The following is a 22,991-nucleotide window of genomic DNA, read 5'->3' as shown; positions in this document are numbered from 1 at the left end:
GTCCCTAAATGTTTGCCATCTTTTCCTATAAGCATTTTTAATATGGATCAAATTCTTGAGGAGATTCGGCGTGGTGTATTCTTGGGTGCCTTGGCAGTACTGAACCCGCGGCCGGACTGCATTTGTAGTCATTACCTGTCCAGACCCGTTTCCAGCGCGGTCCGCACATTTGACGACGGTCCAGAATATTATTATTATTATTATTATTATTATTATTATTATTATTATTATTATTATTATTATTATTATTATTATTATTATTATTATGATTATTATTATTATAGATGTTCTGGACCCCACAGCAAGATGCAAGACCGCTAATTGGCGATAAATTCCATCTGCTGCCATTGTCATTTTTGACATTGTGACCAGCACCATTGTCGCGCGTAGGCAAGTACGCGGAATTTCTGGCGATACGAATGACATACTTCCGTGCATTATTGACCTTATTATAGAGATGAACAATTGGCCAGTCAATCTCATTCCTATCGTTTATTTCAAATGTTTTTAATTTTTATTTATATGCCAGGAGAATCTACTGTAATCTAAGAACGTTCTCCCAAGGAAAAGATGGCTCTTGAAAACGAACCCAGAAAAGATTAAAAATGATCGGTTTATGATCAGAATAAGTACATCGAAAATCCACAGCCTGTTTCCAGTCATTCGACAGGGTCAGGAATGGAATGAATAAACAGTAAAATCAATTGGTCTAACCTCCTTTTACACCCCACCGTCGTTTGTTTCATTCGCCCCCCCCCCCCGCAAAAAAGAAAAGAAGGCGTGTTTCTTTATGTTTAAAAGAGATTCCAAACTCCAATGTTCACGTCTATAACATTCAGTTTTGAGATATAAGCATCCCCGTAAAAATAATTCACTTTTTTCACATCTTTCACACTCCCCCCCCCCCCAAGTGAATTTTCCTGCAACAACTCGTTTCTTTAATAGTAAAGGATCTTCTAAATACCAATTATCACGACTCTAACTTCTTCAGTTTTGATTTATGTGTCCTCATGAAAGGAATTCAACTCCTTTTACTCCCGCCCCCCGAGATTATTCCCCCCCAAAACGCGTTTTTCTTTGATTTTAAAGAAGATCCAAATACCAATTTTCACGCCTGTAACAAATATAGTTTTTATTAGATGTAAGTATTCTCATACAATTAAATTCAATTAATTTTTCAATAATTTAACCCCCCTCCTCTCATTTAATTTTCCGAGAATACGCGTTTCTTTAACTCCGCCATGCCGGTTGCAAGCCCGGGGCCTCATCTCGCAAGTGATGAGGAAGGGAGGAGCAGGAGGAGTATAAACCTCGTTAAAAAACCAGGGTCCATCTGGCTCCGGATGGTAGCACCCTGTTATAGGGCCCCTACCTAGGGTTACAGGTGAAGAGGACCAACGGCTTGAAGGGTGGATGAGGATATCTCCCAACAGCTGGAAAGGCGGAGGAGTCTCTCTTCGTGGTAGTGGAAGCAGCGCTATCAGTATCAGCACAGTGCAGGACTAAGGTGTCTACTGGACTGTCGCTGAAAATTTACTGGCATGGTCAAGAAGACTTGAATGGCAGTAAAACTGCGATGTGGAAGGCAACGGGAAACCACCACATTATTTTTCCTAGTATAGCAACCATGGATAGTACGAATTGTAACTTAGATACTACTGATCATGGTACTCGGACACCAAGATCCGGCAGGGGAGTAACTGAGGTATCCCAGGTCGTCAGCAAGCGAAAACCTCAGAAGTTTGGAGAAGGGATTAAAATAGGGACATGGAATACAAGAACAATGCTAAAAACAGGAAGACTAGAAGAACTCAAACGAATTATGGATGAAAACAAAATAGATATCATGGGATTATGTGAAACTAGATGGCCTGGCAAAGGTGATTTCCACAGTGACCCATTCAGAATTGTGTACAGTGGAAATGAAAATGGTGGACAATATGGAGTAGCTGTAATATTAGGAAAGAAGTGGGCAAACAACGTGCTAAACACATATCATGTTGATGATAGAATAATGATGGTGAAAATAGTTGCCAAACCAACAGATATGGTAATAATACAGGTATACTTCCCTACTACTGGACATGACGACGATGAAGTTGAGGAAATGTATCATAAAATAGAAGATATAATTAAACCAAACAAAGACAAAGATAACATAATCATAATGGGAGACTTCAATGCTGTGGTTGGCAGCAATATTACTAGAAAAGTTGCTGGCAGATTCGGTCTAGGACGAACAAATGATAGAGGAGAACGTATGATGGACTTCTGTGAAGAACAGGGCATGATCATAATGAACACTGTATTTGACATACCTAATAGAAGACGTTACACATGGAAGGATTTCGGAGATAATAACAGATACCAAATTGACTACATTCTAGTTAAGAGAAGGTATATAAATCAGGTAACTTCATGCCATAGCTATCCTGGCTTAGACATCGACAGCGACCATGTCCCAGTATTAGCAAAATGTCGAATTAGGCTGAAGAAGTTTAGGAAACCAAGAAGCAAGAAATGGAATCTAGAAAAGTTAAATGATCCATTAACACAAGTAGCATTCGAAGAAAAGACAGATACGAGTGCAACGAAACAGATTGGGACGCTGTCAAAGCTTCACTTACAATGGCAGCAGATGAAGTGCTAGGAAAAAAGACGCTTGAACCCAGGAAGAACTGGATGACTGAAGAAATACTAAATCTCATTCAGGAAAGAAACAAAGAACACCGGAAAAATACCCCAGAAGGAATGATAAACTATAAGAAACTAAAAAAACTTAGTTACACAGAAGTGCCGAGAGGCGAAAGAAAGATGGATGAATGACATTTGTAAAAGCATAGAACATGATATGAAAATCGGAAATGTTGACAGAGCACACAATCAAGTAAAAAGAACACAATTCAAGGATAAAATGAAATCCAGTGTAATAAAAGATACGGAAGGAAGTCTGTTAATAGAAGATGAGGAGGTAATGAAGAGATGGAAAGAGTATTTGGAGGATCTATATAATGGAGAAGAAATTGACAATGTAGATGAGTACATCATAAAACAAGACCAGGTTTCACAAGATGAACTAGGTCCTCCCATAGTGAGAAGTGAATTCGAAACAGCACTGCAACAGCTGAAAAAGAACAAGGCCAGACAAACTGCCTGCTGAACTGTGGAAAAACTCTGGAAAAAATCTGAAGGATGAACTCTTCAAAATCATCCAGTACTGCTATGAAAACGGAGATATGCCAGAGGATTTTGTTGAAAGCAAAGCAGTACTTCTGCACAAAAAAGGAGATTCAACAGAATGCTCCAATTACAGAATACTAAGTCTTGTTTCACATGCAGCAAAAATATTCACATGCATATTAAAAAACAGAATCAAAATGAAAATTGAGCAGAATCTAAATGATGATCAGTTTGGGTTCAGGAAAGGAGTAGGAACAAGAGAAGCTGTTATAGCACTTAAAACCATCTTGGAGAGAAGACTGAAGCTTAACAGAAATACATATATAGCTTTTGTAGACCTGGAAAAAGCTTTTGACAATGTTCATTGGAAAAGGCTGTTCGAAATTATGAAGGACATTCATTTGTACTGGAAAGACAGAAAAGCAATACTTAACCTCTACATCAATCAAAGAATAAACATCGAAAGTAACGATAAAGTATGCAAGGTGAGAATCAGGAAAGGAGTAAGACAGGGGTGTTCCTTATCACCATTTCTATTTAATCTGTACATTGAAGAGGCCATGAAAATTTTTAAATCCAAAACACCTGGCATTAAAATAAATGGAACAACTGTACACTGTATTAGATTTGCCGACGATATTGCACTTCTGGCTGACAATGAGAAGAACATGCAGATCATGCTCAACAAATTAACATCCATCTTAAAAGATTTCCAACTTAACATTAATGTAAATAAAACTAATGTTATGGTTGTAAGCAAATCTAAAATGAAGCCAGAGGCACAGCTCAGAATTGGAAATATTTTAATAAAACAGGTGCACAAGTTCTGCTACTTAGGATCAGTTATTACCAATGACAACAGATGCACTGTGGAAATAAAAAGAAGGATTTCCCTGTGTAAGAAAACGTTTGAGGAGAAGAAGCAGCTCTTAACTAATAAATCCTTAAATACTGAACAAAAGAAATTATTTATCAAAACGTTCATTTGGAGTGTGCTGCTATACGGCTGTGAAGGATGGACTCTCTTGAAGGAGGACGTGAAACGACTAGAGGCAGTGGAAATGTGGCTATGGAGGAAGATGACAAGAACTAGCTGGATTGAGAAGAAAACTAATGAAGCAGTGCTTAGAGAAATAAACACCCAGAGACTTTTAATAACAACGATAAAAAGGAGAAAAGCATCAGTTTTCGGTCACATTCTCCGGCATAATAACTTCATAAAGAACTTGTTCGAAGGCAAGGTGATGGGAAAGAAAGGCAGAGGGAAACCACGGAAGAAGATCATTGAAGAGGTACTTGAGATGATGGGATGCCAAGGTTATGGAGAGATGAAAAGGATCGCAGAGAGAAGAGATCAATGGTTGCAGCGACAAGGCGAAGCCTTTAGATGATGATGATGACACGTTTCTTTACTTTTTAAAGCAGATTCCAAATATCAAATTTCACGTCTGTAACATCTTCATTTTTGAGATATCACTAGCCTAATTAAAAGAAATCAACACTATCTTCAGTCAATTTTACCCCCCCCCTCCACCCAAGTGGTATTTCCGAAAACTAAAAATACACGTTTCTTTATTTTTAATAAGGTAAAAAATCACTTATGGAACATGTTAACTTTTTGAGATATACTGTAGAAATTCTCATTTTAAAATTTCACCACTTTTAGTTCCCCTTAAGTGGACTTTCCAAAAACAAATCACCTGTGTTTCTTTACATTTACAGGAGATTCCAAATGTACACTTTTTACGTCTGCGACATTTTACGTTTCTCAGATATTCTGTAGATATAGTCTTTCAAAAAATTCACCCCAATTTGTCACTCCTGTTTAACCGCCATTAATTGGATTTTCCAAAAGCAAAAATAAAAAAAAAATAAAAAAATACGTGTTTCTTTGTTTATAAAGGAGATCCCATACACAAATTCTCAGTTCTGTAATATGTTCAGTTTCTGAGATATATGTATCCTCATTAAAGGCATTCAACCAATTATTCACCCTTTTAAACCCCTCCTATTGGGATTTACAGAAAACAAAAAAATACGTGTTACTTCATTTTTAAGGGAGATTCTAAATACCAATTTTTACATCTGTAAACTTTTAAAGTTTTAAGATGTAGACACACTTATTTTTAAAATTCACCCCCTCTTTTTACCCCCCATTATTTGGATTTTCCAAAAACGAAAAAATACCTGCTTCTTTAGTTTTAAAGTAGATCCCAAATACCAATTTTCAGGTCTGTAATATCTCCAGGTTCTGAAATATAAGTAGCCTCATTAAAGGCATTCAACCTTTTTTTCACCCTTTTCCACCCTTCCTGTTGGGATTTTCCGAAAACAAAAAAATACATGTTTCTTTATTTTAAAGGAGATTCTAAATACCAATTTTTACATCTATAAACTTTAAAAGTTTTGAGATACAGATACACTCATTTTAAAAGTTTGCCCCCTTTTCACCCCCCACTAATTGGATTTTCCGCAACCAAAAAATACATGTTTCTTTATTTTTAAAGGAGATCCCAAACACCAGTTTTAAGGTTTGTAATATCTTCAGTTTCTGAGATATAAGTATTCTCTTTAAAGGCATTCAACCCCTTTTTCACCTCTTTTCACCCCTCCTATTGGGATTTTCCGAAAACAAAGAAATGCGTGCTTCTTTATTTTTAATGAACATTCTATATAAACTTTATTGCGCACAATACAGAGGTCTATGATTGATTTCACACGATTTTTACACGACAGTACGTGATATCGGTCGCAATGTTTATCACAGAGTTCACATATGCACATCGAGTCCGGGTCGTGGTATGTCTTCGACCTACAGATTTTGTGATGGTAGCCATGGACTGCCATGGAATTTACAAAATGTCTCAGCTCCTGGTTTGTGCCGGTCCATGCTCTGTTCATCATGGCCTCTGAAGAGTAGAACTCTGGCCATATCTCCTTCTTTTTCTTCTCCCTCTCTAACCGCAGTTTCTTCCAATTCTCTGTACAGGGCAGATTGAATTTCCATCTCAGGTCCTCTATTAGAAATGTTTCTCTCGCGAGTTCGTACGCTAGTCTTGACTTGGTGTACTTTGAAATTCCGAGGGCTGCTTTCAAGAATCTGGCTTTCACTTTTTCCATTCGTATTAGGTCTTTATAGCTTAACTTTTCCCATGTTATCTCTATTCCGTATGTTAGAATAGGAACGATTTTGGCTTCAAAGAGGGCTATAGCTGTTTCCAGGGAAAGTTTGCTTAATGGCATGATGTCGTAGATGGCTTTGGTTGCGGCAGCTGCTCGTTGTGTTGTGTGAATTCTGAATGAGTGTGCTGTTGTCTGGACCGTTACGCCCAGATATTTGAAGCTGTTCGTAGTTTGTAGAGGTTCATGTTTGAGGTAAATTTTGTCCCTTGCAGATAGGCGTCCTCCTTTCCTGAAGACCACGTGTACTGTCTTTTCTGCGTTTATTTGCAGTCCGTTGTATTCAGCCCATGTTCCTAGAGCATTTATTCCTTTCTGGAGTTCGTTAGTATCGTGAGAACCCATCACCATGTCGTCTGCGTATATATACATCATGAGGGACGGAGCGGAAGTTCTTATTGCTTGGACCACGTCATGTGTGGCTACGTTGAACAGAAGGGGACTAAGGGGGTCTCCTTGTAACACTCCCTTTGTCTGTATAATTTCTTGCGAGGTTGTTACGTTGTCTGATATTATGATGGTGTTTTTACTCAGGATGTTGTGCATCAAGACGCTTAGTTCCTTGTTTTGTTCCACCATCTGTTCTAGTTTGGCGCATGTTAAGGAACTTTTGAGATTGTCGAACGCTTTTGTAAAATCGACAAATACTGCGTGGAATTTTCCTTTTGGGAATCTTATATCCTCCTCGATGTCGTCTATGAGGTTTTTGACTGCATGTAGGGTGCTTCGGTTTTTCCTGAATCCAAATTGTTCCTCTGGGATCTTGTTGTCGATTTCCTCTTTTAGTCTTATCTTCACAAGATTCGTCAGAATTTTGAGAAAGTTGTTCTCTAGCGCGATTCCCCGGTATGAGTTTGGGTCAAGTGGCTCTCCTTTTCCCTTGTATATCATTCTAATTTTCGAGGTTTTCCAGCTCACCAGGATTTGTCCTTTATACAGACATAAGTTCATCATGTTCGTGATTGCTGGGATTAAAACTTCCGAGGCTGCTTTGATGTGCTCGTTAAATATCCCATCCGGGCCTGCTGCCTTCTTGTTTTTCAATGTTGATATAGTGTTTCTAATTTCCTATGTTGTAAATCTTCTGATGTCATCGTATTGTCTTGTTATTTCATGAGCTTCGTTGACACTTTGTTGGTTTAGGATGTTTGTGAAGTGAGCCTCCCAGATTGGCATCTCTATTTTCCCCATTGTCTGTGACTGTCGTGGCTTTAGAGCAATGTAGGGGTATTCTTCCACCATTCTTCTAGCCTCTAGTTCTGTGAAATCGTCTCGTTTCTTCTTTAGAAGGTTTTTATATTCTTTTCGGAGTCTGCTATATGTGATCAGGTCGTCCTGATTTTGAGTGCGTTTGACCACGTGAAGGGCTGATATGACTCTCTTTCTCTCTGTATAGCATTGTTGATCGAACCATTTCTTTGCCTTTCTCTCGTTTATTGTGGAAGTTGCGGCTTTGATTATGTCTTCTAGCGCTGTTGCAGCAGCATCTAGATCCTTTTCCTGAATCTTCTTTTCAAAGATGTTAAGCTTGTCTCCATTTTAGCGTATTTTATTCACGTCTATCTTTCTGGAGGTTCTTTTCGTATGGTTTGTTTCCTGTCGTGTGCCTGTAGACTCTTTCAATTTGAAAGTAGTTGTCACTGGACAATGTTTCTTTATTGGTGTCACCGCGTCGGAATATAACACCTTATGGTCCGTTACTTGTAGATCGTTACCTTTGTACAGGATTATGTCTATGGTACTGCTACCATTATGTGCGAAGCATGTGTTGTCTTCTCTCTTACTAACCAGTGTAAATCCCTCTTCAGCCATCATCTGTAGTAGTTCCCTACTTCTGCAATCATACTTATCTAGCCTACAGTTTAGGTCGCCCGCTATAATAATACTTTTTCCCGTGGTCGTCTTTCCTAGAGCAGTCATCACGATTGCTATGATGTCTTCAATCGGGGTCAGTGGTTCGATGTATAGGCCTACGAAAGTCACTCTCTCGGACTCCATTATTATGGTGTCTTCTTGTTCACAGACGCAAGATGTTCTTCCTATCGTTGGTTTGTAGAAGCAGGATATTCCTTTTGTAGGTCTTCCCCTCGGTCCTTTTTTTGCAGGAATATGTTTTGAGTAGAAACCGGGGATTTCTATATTGTCCGTCGCGAAAGTCTCTGTCAGGATGAGTATGTCATGGCTACTTAGGAGCTCGCCTTCAGTTAATTCTAAGGCGCTTTTAAGTCCTTCAACGTTCCATAGTAGGAGGTTAAGCTTCGAGTTCTGCACCTCTGCTTTGGGGACAAAAAAACCTGTACCTTCTAATTATGGCCCCTTCAGGCCATTCTTCTGGAAGTGTGATTTTGTGAAGCTCGTTGAATGGTATGCCTACTTTGTAGGCTTTTAGAGTTCCTTTGGATTTTATTTCCTCACATTCTATTATTTCCGTCACCTTTAGTTTCCGGAGGTGTCGGATAAGTTTCTCCGGAGTGGAGTTATAGTGGAGGCGTCCTATATAGAGCCACGCTTTGCGTACGGCTGCCTGAAGTGGGCCGTCTGTTGCGTTCGTTTCTTGTTGGGGTTGTTGCTGCGTGCCCACTACTATTGGGGTCATCTTCTGTTGATTTCCTCGGCGCTTCCTTCTTGCTGTCCATGTTTGGTTGTTTTCGTCGCCGATTGATTCGTCAAAGTCTACTTCCTTTTTGTCGTTGTTTACTGAGATCTCTTCGTCTCTCTTGTCGTTAATTAAGGCTCTTTGTGTAGTTAGCGGGTTGGGAGATTTTCGCGTTATTTCTTTCGGTTTAGTTCCGCTTGGTACATTCTCAGTGTGTAATTTGGGTTCTGATTTTCTCATCTATTAAATTTCTTAGATTGTTGGTGAGATGTTCTATCATGGCCTCCATTTTTTGTGTTAGTTTTTGGGAAAGTTTTTCTTCCAGTTTATTTTCAACTTCTATTTCCAACTCACTTGTTATCGCGGATTGTTGAGTATCGTGTCGTAACTTCTTACTGTCTATGCTGAAAGAGTCGGCCCGGAGGCCGCTAGGTATCAGCTGTGTTATGTTCCTGCCAGAGTAGTCGGTGGAATGGCTACTTGGTGTCGCCTCCTGACTTCTGTGAATGTTCCATTGTCCAGCAGGAGTTGCTAGCGTCTTGTTTCGACATGGTGTTTCTTGCTTCGGGTCGCTAGATGTGGCTGGTTGTCCTATTGAGTAGCTGTCGTCTACTTCTATATCTGTACTTATACCTGTTCTAACCTCATTTCGAGTATTCTTTGCTGCCATTTCACTTGCCTCTAAGGCTGATTGTAGTTCTGCAAATAAGTTTCGGATGTTACTTACGATTCTGTGCAGAGTTTCCTTGGCTTCCTTTTTCAGGTAACTGCCTCCTTCCGCTATATTCACAAGTTGTGTCAGGGCCTTGTCGAGACGCGCCTTAGACTTCTCCGTCATCTTTTAGACTCAATATGGCGGATTTATTTTTCTTTATTCTCCGCTACATGTTAGCGCTTAGATCACAGAACTGGAGTGCGACCTTACTGTGTTTAAAATCTATGACAAGATGGCTTCTTACAACAAACAAGAATATTTCGACACTAAAATATCAATTTTCTCTGAATATTCTCTATTCTAGTAGTAAGTAGAGACTTTAATATATCTCTGAAACTTAGTCTACTTGATTAAACCTGTATTATCACGTCGATTCACTCTGTAACTCACTTTAAAAGTTTTGAGATATAGATGCACTCGTTTCAAAAATTCACCCGCCTTTTCACCCTCCCATTAATTGGATTTTCCAAAAACAAAAAATACGTGCTTCTGTATTTTTAAAAGCGAACAAAAGTTCCAATTTTCAGGTCTGTAATGTCTGCGGTTTCTGAGATATAAGTACCGGTATCCTGATTAAAAGGCATTCAACCCCTTTTTCACCCTCTTTCACCCATCCTATTGGGATTTTCTGAAAATAAAAAAGTGCGGGTTTCATTATTTTTAAGGAAGATTCTAAATACCAATTTTCACATCTGTAAACTTTTAAAGTTTTGAGATATAGATACACTCATTTTAAAATTCCACACCCCTTTTCATCCCCTTAGGGACCGAATATCCAAAAATCCTCTCTTAGCGAGCACCTACATCTTAATATGAATATATCCTCAAAATTTCATTCTTTTATGTCCAGTAGTTTTGGCTCGGCGATGATGAATCAGTCAGTCAGTCAGTCAGTCAGTCAGTCAGTCAGTCAGTCAGTCAGTCAGTCAGTCAGTCAGTCAGTCAGTTAGGACAAGTTACTTTATATATATAGATATACATACCCATGGCAGGCAAAAAGGTCTTTTCCATTTTACTTGCTCTTCATCCAGTCTTTTTATCCTTCACGATGGTCCAGCCGAGGTCTCGTTGTCTTACGCTATTTTCACCTGAACCATTCATCGCAATGTAATTAGGTTTTCCTCTTTCCTTTCATTTGCAGTGACGGTGTCAGGGATGGGCGCGAGTTAGCATAAATCCATTCAAACACGTGTACGTCCACTCGCGTGCCCTCCCAAAATTGTATATGTACATAATGTACATTAATAAGAATGAGAAAACCTTACTTCAAAAACAAACGTATCGTTTGGCCGTATTATTAAGACACTCCGCATTTCATCACCTTCTGCCGGTGATTCCACTTGTGGTATACCGCTGGATGTTGGATTCCTTGCGTCTGAAAGATACGCAGAGAATGAATGTCAAAGGTATACGAGGAATTGATTATTACTAGACCTAAGTGGCATCCGAGTGACAGTTCTACTCAAGACTCCGCTGCCATAACTAAGGATATCAAAAAAATTCCTTTTATCCTTGCAGGATCTTCTTTTCGTTGCCTGTCTGCAGACAAATTCAGTAGCATTGATTCACTTTTCTGTTTAATTGATTCATTCGTAAAGTTTGACGGTTTTTGGATATCGACACACACTCCGAGTGTTTCGGCTAGCTAGAACACACTCGTCCATTCGGCGTGAGTATAGGAATGATTTTTTTTGAAGAATCACACCGTATAAAATAACATTTCGTGACTGTGTACATTTGTTTGTACATAAAGTAGTACTTTTCTTCTTCTACTTCTTCAACGTCGTACTGACACATCGAAGATTTTCAACGACGGAAGGATGGTAAATGGCTAGGATTGGAAAATAGCGGCCGCGGCCTTATGTAAAAATGGGAAACCACGGAAAACCATTTTCATGGCTACCGACGGTAGGATTCGAACCCATTTTCTCCCGAATGCAAGCTTACAGTTGCGCAACCCTAAACACACGGCCAACTCTCTCGGTCAAAGTAGTACGTTTTTATAGTTTTGAGCATACATACATTGTTAGTAGTGATTCTTCTATTATTAATAGTGGAATGTAGACTACTGTATATTTAGTTAAAATTCTCCCTCCAAACTGCATATAAACTTTTATATTTTATTTTGTATAATTCAGTAGTCATTTGGTGAATATGAGTGCCTCAGACAGGTATACCAGCGTTTTCAGTAGCTTACTTGCAAGAGTCTGCTATACGTTCGTCCACCCGAACGAATGGTCAGCCCACCTTCCGCACACCCAACTCAGAAGTCTACAACCGTCCTTGTTCACTTTTGATTCCACGGTTTACAACGGCATTTTTCTTCATTCATCCGTTTAACGTATCCAAGAATTCTCAGTATATTTTCTCCATTTTATAACTCAAAATTTCCAGCATTTTTGTTTTAATCTCTCACTCTTTCAGCAACGTACTTCGCAGAAAGATACTTTTTACGGCTTGAATTTGATTTTCATAGTTCTTTAACTCTGCCAGGTCTTGGCTACTTACGTCATCTGTTATCTAATGATTGATGTAGCCCTATATCATTGGATAAATATGCTCTGAAATAGATTGTGAATTCTGCGAAAGAAAACACTTCTTTCCTCCACCTCATTTACATATCCAGTCTTCAATTCCCCAATAAAGTACTTTTTCGACGACTTCAGTATTTTGTCTCCAATTTCACTTGTTCCCTCTCATCATTGCCCTTGCTCTGCATCTCTCGCTACAGATTCTCATTTCCCATGTACTGCATCAAGCTGTTCTTGGACTTCTACCGCGTCCATTCTCCTCACCGTATCATTAGCAAATGGTACTGTATTAATTCTTATACCCCAATAAGCTGCTTTTGGTAAGATGACAGTACTCTTCTCTGTTTTAGATCAGTTTCAATTTCAAACCATTCTGTCTTGTCGATTATGTCTCAACAAGCATTACAACACATTTAAAACATAGCGTTTCAACCATTTCAATTGTTACTGTTACAAGGGGAAACAGCAAAACGATGTAATATTATCAGAAGAATGTTGGAAAGGAACACGAAAGAAGGTGAAAACAGAGAAAATTTTCTGTCCGAGAATTCTACTTAGAAGTTGGGATCGGTCATCAATCGATGTGGCACGTGCTGAGCAGCATTTTCTGCCTGAGGAAAACTGCACCCCGTTGGGCTCCCCACAACATCCTAGACGTACAGAAATAGGACCGGTACGCTGTAGCTGGTGCCCATCTCGACTGATACAGAAATGAAGGGTTCGCATTTCTCCGGCTTATTGTGGCCATTGACGAAACTTGAGCACGGGCGTATGAGCCAGAACTAAAGCGGCAATTGAATGAATGGCGTCACCCACGATCGCTACATCCAAAGAAAATTCAATGGGAATCCAGTAAAGTGAGAGTCATGTTGATAGTGGCACACAAAACCATAGGCGGAATTTCAACGCAACGCACTAACGCCTATTCCTTGAGGACCACTTGCGTCCGGCCATGCAGCGGAAACGTCCAAATTTCTTGCTGGAAAACCCACTTTGCATCCTGCATGACAGTGCGCGTTGCCATGTGGCGGAAGTACTGACTATACCGCGTTGTGCAAGTGCGATTTGGATGTCTTGGGACATCTTCCACATTGCCCTCACACGAGTCCTTATAACTCTGATTTGTTTCCTCGGTTGGAAGACCCTCTCCAAGACACCAGGTTTCCTGCTAGTCCATCAGTGCTGTGAGCAGTAGGTTGCTCCATCGCCGAAACTACCTCGCTGACGGCATCCTACGGATGCCATAGGATACCACACATTTGGGAGAAGGTGTAGAACTTCGCCGATGATTATATCGAAGGGATGTAATGGAATTTTGCTCATGACCGCAATATATTAATTCTAATATCTGTGTTAATACTATTTTATTTAAAATCCTCGTATGAACAACTGCATGTGTTAGTACTGATTACCATAAATGAATAATCTCTTCTCAGTTGATGGTCATGCGTGATTGGGAGAGAAGAGTATTCCATAATATCCTAGTCTGTTCTATTTTTTCCAAAAGTCTTTCTGTATCAGAATTTTCTAGATCGTTGTTCTGTACTATAATAAGCCATTTCTAAGTCAATAAATGCCTTTCCATATTCCCAAAGTTTTTCTATATTTCGTCTCAATTCATTTAAGATAACCGAGCAAGTGGCTGTGAGGTTTGGTTTGAACCCCACTGTCGGCAACTCTGAAGATGGTTTTCCGTTGTTTCAAATTTTCATACCAAGAAAATGCTGGGGCTGTACCTTAATTAAGTCCACGGTCGCTTCCTTACCACTCCTATCTCTTTCCTATCCCATCGTCGCCATAAGACCTGTCTGTGTCGGTGCGACGTAAAGCAGATTGTAAGAAAGTATCATTTAAGATACATAACATGACTCACGTAATTATTTAGAAGCCTGTTTTATTTAATAGTTGAAATGGATGTGAATATTGATATACAAGGCGATTCAGCTAAGACGTCCACCTCAAATAACTCGTGAACAGTTAAAGATAGGGACATTCCGTTTTCACTTTCAGGAATGTTACCGAGGGGCTCATAATTGAACTTGCAATACTTCTCCAGGGTGTCCGTATCTGCTGAGACAATGGCTCTAGTTTTGTATTTCAAATAGAACTATGCTGTTATCTATACCTAGATTTAAATTTACATATATTATGAATTCAGCGCCGTAATTATTTTGAAATTAGGACAAGTACTTCTCGAGAAAATGTAATGTATTCAAACGTGCTTCATTTGCGAGTCGGGACCTGCCCTGCTCAATTAGCGCTACGTATGAAACGTGAGCTAGCTTCTGACGTACAGAATTCCTTTACATTCTTCTGACAACAAGGTATTAGCTCCACTGTGTACATAAAAAGTTGAAGTATTTCTGTACGTCAGCACCTAGCTCATGTTTCATTCGTAGCGCGAATCGAACAGGGAAGTCCCCAGCTGGCAAATGAAGCACATTTGAGTACATCACATTTTCTCGAGAAGTACTTGTCTGATTTTCAAAATAATCATGGTGCTGAATTTGTAATGTTTGTAGGTTTAAGGCTAGGCATATAAACCAGCGTAATTTTATTTTAAATAAAGTTAGTACCAGTATCACAGAAGATATTGACGCCATGAAAAAGTGTTGTTAGTCCAATTATGAGCCCCTCGGTACCATTACAGAAAGCGAAAACATAATGTCAATATCTTGAACTGTTCACGAGTTATTCGAGATGGACAACTTAGCTGAATGACCCTGTATTTTGTCTCTCTTCCTAACTTCAGTGGGACAGTTAGAAGATATAATAAAGAGATGATGGTGTGCAGTTTAAAATATGGCGTATGAATGTACATCACGAGCTCTACTTGCGTCATATTCTGCCTATCAGACTAGACATTACTTACACTATTTAGCATTCGTCGTGACAATTGACCTTAGTCTTTTACACGGTGGTTTATGAGTAAAATAGCGAGATACGATAACGGTGTTCTCAGTGTTCAGTCACACTAATTCACACACAGTCTCTCTAAGATCCACAGTTACTCTCGCTGCCGCTATCACAGTCCTCAGTTCACAGCCCTCACACCATAGTCTCACAGTTCGTTTTGACATACGCTCTCCACACACTCCTTCCAACTGACTTCGTTCATTCACTCAGTTTGTGCCAATGTGTAAATAGGGATTTGCACCTTTGCGCCCACACAGTGTCTACTATTTAGGACTTCGACAACTCATGTGCTATTACTTATTTCTACTACTCTACATTCGCTCAAAAAATAATAAGCGCATGGTATTTTATAAGTACCTCGCAGATACATTTTCTTAGAAACAATTAGGCCTATATATCGTTACGTGTTCGCGGGGTAGTTAAATAAATGCAACAACTGGTAGCTCTTAACTTCTAAAAATGTATTGACTATCCACTTAATTTTACAAAGTAACACAGGCAGACCAGAACTACAATCTACACGACACAACCCACACAATAACACAGTTCACGCTCTCAGTGTTCTCAACGTTCAGTCACACTAATTCACACACAGTATCTCTCAGACCCACAGTTACTCTCACTGCCGCCATCACAGTTTTCAGCTCACAGCCCGCACACCACAGTCTCACAGTTCGGTTTGACATACGCTGTCCACACACTCCTTAGCGTTGACTTCGTTCACTGTCTCATGCCGATACCCAATCGATCTCTCTCACGCTCCACCAGAACGTGACGTTCACTCACAGGAGCTGGCCCGAGAGACAACTTCACGACGACAGACAAGCAGAACGAATACTCCGTTCCACGGACAGAACACTCCACAGACCACTTCCTCAAACTCAGGGTGTCAACGTCCACAGCGACACTCAGACGCAGACTTGCTACACTTTACACACCGACAACCAACTGGACACTCCACTCCACTCCACTCCACTCCACTCCACTCCACTCCACTCCACTCCACTCCATTGGAGACATCAATGGCGTAAACGCTCACCATTGCGCGTCCGGCTCCCTCCCGATAGGTTCGTTGTGCGGTGGGGGGGGAGTAGCGAGACCCCAACGCAGTGACGTCACTCACGATCCAGCCCAGGCTCGGCTGCTCCTCCCCACGACTTACGTCAAAATGGTGGGCGCGGAGGCCTACCGCGTCACAATATAGTGCCAATATGACTCAGAGGAGAGGAATTTCTTTCGGAATGTTGGAGTGTGTCATATGTGACTCCCCACCTATTTGCTCCCCAAAGCCAGGTGTGAAGACCGTTCACGCACGATGTTTTATAGCGTGTTGTTTAATTAAATCGTAATTTCCTAGACTCCTCTTTTACATGAAATATGGACCTTTTTCTCTGGAATACTAAAGGTTTCAATCTGAACCTTGGTAGACAGGCAGGCTAAATACTTTTATACATATTCCTGCAAAGAAATTAAAAAATATGTCGCTTTATGAACTTAAGAGTTTAATACTTATGTGCTTTTTTGTGAAGTTTTCAAAGTGAAAAGTACATTTATCAAAAAATCGAAATAGGAATCAAATTAGAAACGCCTGCAGGCATTAAATCATCATTTCATAGAAATCACTAAAAACATTACAACGTCCGGGATCTCGGCTTTGCTGAGGAAAAGGTACCTCAATATGACCAAAATTCAAGTTTGAAAACAATCTTTTTTCAAAATCTTTATGTTTAAATTAACTGATTAATAATTTTAGCTGAGAACAACGTATTTTAAATCAGTGTGGAATGTTTCATGATTCTAACTGAAACAATGTCCAAGTTACAGAGAATTTAGGAAATCAATGAATTTTCGTGCACGTGACCCCTTGTATGTACTTTCCTCCATTCTCTTTACAGGCAGCCGATTCTTGCTTTTCGAGTAGACTTTTGTTGAGCGTATCCGTGGCTTTCTTGTACAATCTGAGTTTCTCAGAATTTGAGGGAGTGTCATCGAATTTTTTCTCTTAATGCATTACTTTCTGAGAAGCATGCGGGAAAGTTAGTACTGTATTCATGAACTTTATCGGGGACGGATCGGTATATCTGCAAAAAACAGCTCTCCACTATATCATTTAACACGTACAGTATATTCTACTGTTTAGCAGAGTTTTTACGAAGATATTACACCACATTTAAGTGATGGTCGTTATGTCTGGGAGATAGTGAGTTCGAACCATACTGTCCGTCATCCTAGAAATGTTTTTTCGTTGCTTCCCCATTTTAATTCTAGACATATATTTGGGTCGACTTTCTGGAAGCCTACGGTCGTATGCTATACGACCCTCGACAGTTACATACCTAAACACATAACACACAATTACAAACATCGAAATAATGGTTATTAGGCAGATCGCATACATTCAATACAAAGAGAGGGCTGATATAATCACAATGTTCTTATTCTATAAAATAAAATATATACAACAATGTCAGAATCCGTATCACCGCAACTAGCGACAGCGTTATTAACATTTATTTCGAGTGGTTAAGATCTTACGTGAATAATTAATGAGACGAAAAGATTTCTGGGCAATAATAACAAAATCAATTTAAAATTTGAAATACATGGAACGGAAAATTTGATCATATGTATAGGATTTATACAGAACCAAAGGAGAGTATTGAGATTGTCCTAAGAATTAATACAAAAATAGCATTAAAATCTGGTCTTCATCTTTAAAGCTACATTGTCCTGGAAATTTCTTTGACTGAACAACTATATCTCTACAATACTTCTAATATTTGTCTTGCATCTCTTGTAATATGGACATAAAACGACAACGGTTGTATGGATGACATGTTAAACCAATACGATTAACTTCTACTGTTAAAAATTAATACAGAACTGCACAGAACTGACCGGGAAAAGTAACACCGCAGAGAGAAAGTGAAGTACTTTCGGTGTCATAGAATATTTCGGGTAGGAAAAGATCAGGGTTCTACATGCCAATTTTAATTTCAACCGTTCACACACTAAAATGTTTGCAGTTATCACTATAACCCTTTCCGTGACAAATGCACCTAGGTGATTTTCTAATTAGAATGAGTGAAATTCGGTGAGTGATATATTGACGCAGTTTTCATGAACAAACAGAACGTTTTGGAATGATACTTCGGAGGCTATTCAGGGTAATGATCTCGATATGAAATCCCCTTAAAACAACTACAATCAATCACCAATCATCGGAAGCAAAAAGGCGCGCGAATATGTGTTTTGTCTAATTTTGAATGAATATTTTTATCCAAAAATGTAAACGTAGTTCTCGCATGAACATGCTAACTCACTCTAAGTCCTTGTAAAATAAGTAATGTGTTCAATAATGACATGTTCAGTTAACGTTGCTACATAAGCATATGCAAACTTTTTGAGTAATTAAATTACCTGAGAGAAAGGGAAATGTATTTTAACTATATTAAAGGGAAGTTAATAACATAAGGTTCCATGAGTACTGTGAGTTATATTAGCGAGTATAACCAATTAAGATACACATTCCCGGAACTATGTTTACTCTGAAATGAACAATTTCAATGTTTTATTTAATTGACGGGGGATTACAAGGAGCAGTGTAGTGACAAATTCACTTACTCTGGGCTCGAGAGCGGTGTCTGCTAAGCTGTTGGGATGCTGACCTGTCTTTACTCTGGCCAGGGCCAGGATCGTCCAGATGATTGGATGACTCGGTTCGGCTCGACGTGCCTTGCTCAGTGTCACTGTCTGAGCCCAGAGTGTCATACTCCTCACTCTCCGACTTCAATGACTTGGATTTTCGGCGTGACCGAGCACGTACTTTTGAATAGTGGTCCGAATCAGACTGAAATAGTGAGCATCATCACTAAGTCATTTTTAAGATACTACTGTAACTCCTTATTTCTAACTGAAAATCACTGGTTAAGTTATTATTTCTAATAAAATGAGTATTGTTTAATTTAGAATGTTGTATATTGCATGATTTGTACTGTAGTGTGTTTAGTCAACTGTAAAATACTTCCCATGCCACTTACATTGACACACAAAATATATTAAACAACTCAGGATGTTTGTATCATGATTTATCCAGCACTAAAGATAGAAATATCAATATTGAACATATAGTATCAAATACAAAGTCACTCTTAAAATTACATAAAAATTTATAGTTTCTACTTACAATGAAATTAATAACGATTTTGTGTCATAACTCGAGTTTTTGGATACTGATGCCTTCAACTTACAAACTAAATGTTAGGAATAGTTCACTTAGCATTTTAGCGTTTTGGGTCAGTTAATATTTTTATACTTCGAACTCTTCAGAAAATAAGAAAAATCGTGTTATAATTGATACAGAAAATACAAATTTATATGACCTACGCGTGGTCTTACGTGCATTAAAATTAGGCTGAATTTATGGAAACCAATTTTATCAACTGCATTCGTTATGGGTACAAATGTTATGTAGAAATGCTGAGGTAAAAGATGAGAACTGTAAACTCTATCAACGTTTGCACACAGTAAGTGTTATGTTCATTTCTGATGCAATCCGCCAACCGCAGATGAAATCATGATAATCAACCTTAATTTGGATATAACACTACAGAATATGGTCAAACACAAGGCATGACTGCGACAGAGCGATACTGTCTATTCAAGAGTTTTATCCACATATTAGGTAAGAATGTCATTTACTTCTAATGAGAACCATGTTTCGGAAAACTACTTTAGGATTGCTCTCATTGGTCGAAAACCATACTATAATTTGATTGTATTGTTGTTTGGATCATCAGACCATAAACTGATTTGTTCCAGCTTCCTAACCTTTTCAATTATAAGTAACTACTTTACTCTAACCTGTTCGTCATATTTATGGTCTATTCCTACCGTTATTTGTTTTTGCTATTGGTTTTACGTCGCACCGACACAGAGAGACTAAGAAGGAGGTGCAGACTGGAAAGAAATAGAGTTAGAAATGGCTGTGGAAGTAAGGAGAAATTGAAGGAACCTACTAGAAAATTGAATCTAGCAAAGAAGGCAGCTAAGCATAATGGCAAGCATAATTGGCAGTCATACAAATTTTAGTGAAAAATGGAAGGGTATGTATAGGTATTTTAAGGCAGAAACAGGTTCCAAGAAGGACATTCCAGGAACAATTAATGAACAAGAGGAGTGTGTATGTGAGGATCTTCAAAAGGCAGATGTATTCAGTCAGCAGTATGCAAAGATTGTTGGTTACAAGGATAAGGTCGAGATAGAGGTGGAGACTAAGGTCAAAGAAGTAATAAAATTTACATATGATAACAATTACATTTACAATAAGATACAAAAGTTGAAAACTAGAAAAGTGGCTGGAATTGATTAGATTTCTGGGGATATACTAAAGACAATGCGTTGGGATAGAGTACCATATCTGAAGTACTTATTTGATTATTGTTTGGTCGGAGGAGCTATACCAGATGAATGGAGAGTTGCTATTGTAGCCCCTGTGTATAAAGGAAAGGGTGATAGACATAAAGCTGAAAATTACAGGCCAGTAAGTTTGACATGCAATGTATGTAAGCTTTGGGAAGGCATTCTTTCCGATTATATTAGACATGTTTGTGAAATTAATAACTGGTTCGATAGAAGGCAATTCGGTTTTAGGAAAGGTTATTCCAATGAAGCTCAGCTTGTAGGATTTCAGCAAGATATAGCAGATATCTTGGATTCTGGAGGTCAAATGGACTGTATCGCGATTGACCTGTCTAAAGCATTTGATAGGGTGGATCATGGGAGACTACTGGCAAGAATGAGTGCAATTGGACTAGACAAAAGAGTGCTGAATGGGTTGCTATATTTCTAGAAAATAGATCTCAGAGAATTAGAGTAGGTGAAGCTTTATCTGACCCTGTAATAATTAAGAGGGGAATTCCTCAAGGCAGTATTATCGGACCTTTATGTTTTCTTATATATATAAATGATATGAGAAAAGGAGGGGAATCAGAGATAAGGCTTTTTGCGGATGATGTTATTCTCTATAGAGTGATAAATAAGTTACAAGATTGTGAGCAACTGCAACGTGACCTCAAAAATGTTGTGAGATGGACAGCAGGCAATGGTATGTTGATAAACGGGGTTAAAAGTCAGGTTGTGAGTTTCACAAATAGGAAAAGTCCTCTCAGTTTTAATTACTGCGTTGATGGGGTGAAAGTTCCTTTTGGGCATCATTGTAAGTATCTAGGTGTTAATATAAGGAAAGATCTTCATTGGGGTAATCACATAAATGGGATTGTAAATAAAGGGTACAGATCTCTGCACATGGTTATGAGGGTGTTTAGGGGTTGTAGTAAGGATGTAAAGGAGAGGGCATATAAGTCTCTGGTAAGACCCCAAATAGAGTATGGTTCCAGTGTATGGGACCCACACCAGGATTACCTGATTCAAGAACTGGAAAAAATCCAAAGAAAAGCAGCTCGATTTGTTCTGGGTGATTTCCAACAAAAAAGTAGCGTTACAAAAATGTTGCAATGTTTGGGTTGGGAAGGATTGAGAGAAAGAAGAAGAGCTGCTCGACTAAGTGGTATGTTCCGAGCTGTCAGCGGAGAGATGGCGTGGAATGACATTAGTAGACGAATAAGTTTGAATGGCGTTTATAAAAGTAGGAAAGATCACAATATGAAGATAAAGTTGGAATTCAAGAGGACAAGCTGGGGCAAATATTCATTTATAGGAAGGGGAGTTAGGGATTGGAATAACTTACCAAGGGAGACGTTCAATAAGTTTCCAATTTCTTTGAAATCATGTAGGAAAAGGCTAGCAAAGCAACAGATAGGGAATCTGCCACCTGGGTGACTGCCCTAAATGCAGATCAGTATTGATTGATTGATTGATTGATTGATAGGTCTTATGGCGATGCTGGGATAGGAAATGGCTAGGCGTTGGAAGGAAGCGGCCGTGGCCTTAATTAAGGTACAGCCCCAGCATTTGCCTCGTGTGAAAATGGGAAACCACGGAAAACCATCTTCAGGGCTTCCGACAGTGCGGCTCGAACCCACTATCTCCCGGATGCAAGCTCACAGCCGCGCACCTCTAACCGCATGGCCAACTCACCCGGTCCTTACCGTTCTTACCCTTCTTCAAGTCACTGAAAACTAACAAACTAGTCCAGTGTGTCTCAGGCAGTGTTCTATTGATATATCTTTTGTTCTAGTCAAATTTTTAATTCTCCTCTCACCATCTCGATTCAGTATATCTTCATTGTGGTTCAATCTACCCACTGATATTCAGCGTTTTAATGTAACGCCACATTTCAAAGCCAATATTCTATTTCTTCTTGCAGTAGTTACTGTCCATGTTTCTTGTTTTGGTCCCCTTAATATTGCTACGTCACCGTATACTAATCAAATAATATATAGTCTAGCGTACAACGCTGTTATTCTTAAATGTAAATGCCAAATTTCGAGAATTTCTGTTGTCTTTTCCCCATATGTAACAAACAAACAAACAAACAAACAAACAAACAAACAAACAAACAAACAAACAAACAAACAAACAAACAAACAAACAAACAAACAAACAAACAAACAAACAAACAAACAAACAAACAAACAAACAAACAAACAAACAAACAAACAAACAGACAGACAGACAAACGTTGAACTAAAGCAATTTTCTACATTTTTGGATCTAATCAGAGAAGTATGAAGCAAAAATTTAAATAACACAGACAAAATTATAATTTTACTTATTTAGATGATTACAGTATCGAAGAAGCTGTACGACCCTTGATATTACGATATTCTTTCGCAAGAACTCTATGGGCTCATGGGGTATCGCCCACTTTTCTTCATACCGGGAACTTGGCTAATGTTGGGGGATGACTGTG

General features: G+C 39.0%; 1 protein-coding gene across 1 annotated transcript in view; it reads right to left on the bottom strand.

The window, feature by feature from the left end:
- Positions 1 to 22,991, bottom strand: part of LOC136863786 (cell adhesion molecule Dscam2) — a 1,545,364-nt gene that overhangs the window by 30,990 nt on the left and 1,491,383 nt on the right. Inside the window, exons 35-36 of the mRNA XM_068226091.1 lie at positions 18,811 to 18,968; positions 4,225 to 4,253 (exon numbers count right to left, since the gene is read on the bottom strand). Coding sequence (XP_068082192.1) covers positions 4,225 to 4,253; positions 18,811 to 18,968 — 187 coding nt within the window. The remainder of the gene's footprint in view (positions 1 to 4,224; positions 4,254 to 18,810; positions 18,969 to 22,991) is intronic.

Source organism: Anabrus simplex, chromosome 2 (genome assembly GCF_040414725.1).
Source record: "Anabrus simplex isolate iqAnaSimp1 chromosome 2, ASM4041472v1, whole genome shotgun sequence".
Lineage (NCBI taxonomy): Eukaryota > Metazoa > Arthropoda > Insecta > Orthoptera > Tettigoniidae > Anabrus > Anabrus simplex.
The sequence above is the reverse complement of the archived record's forward strand: the minus strand, read 5'-3'. Positions and strand labels throughout refer to the sequence as shown.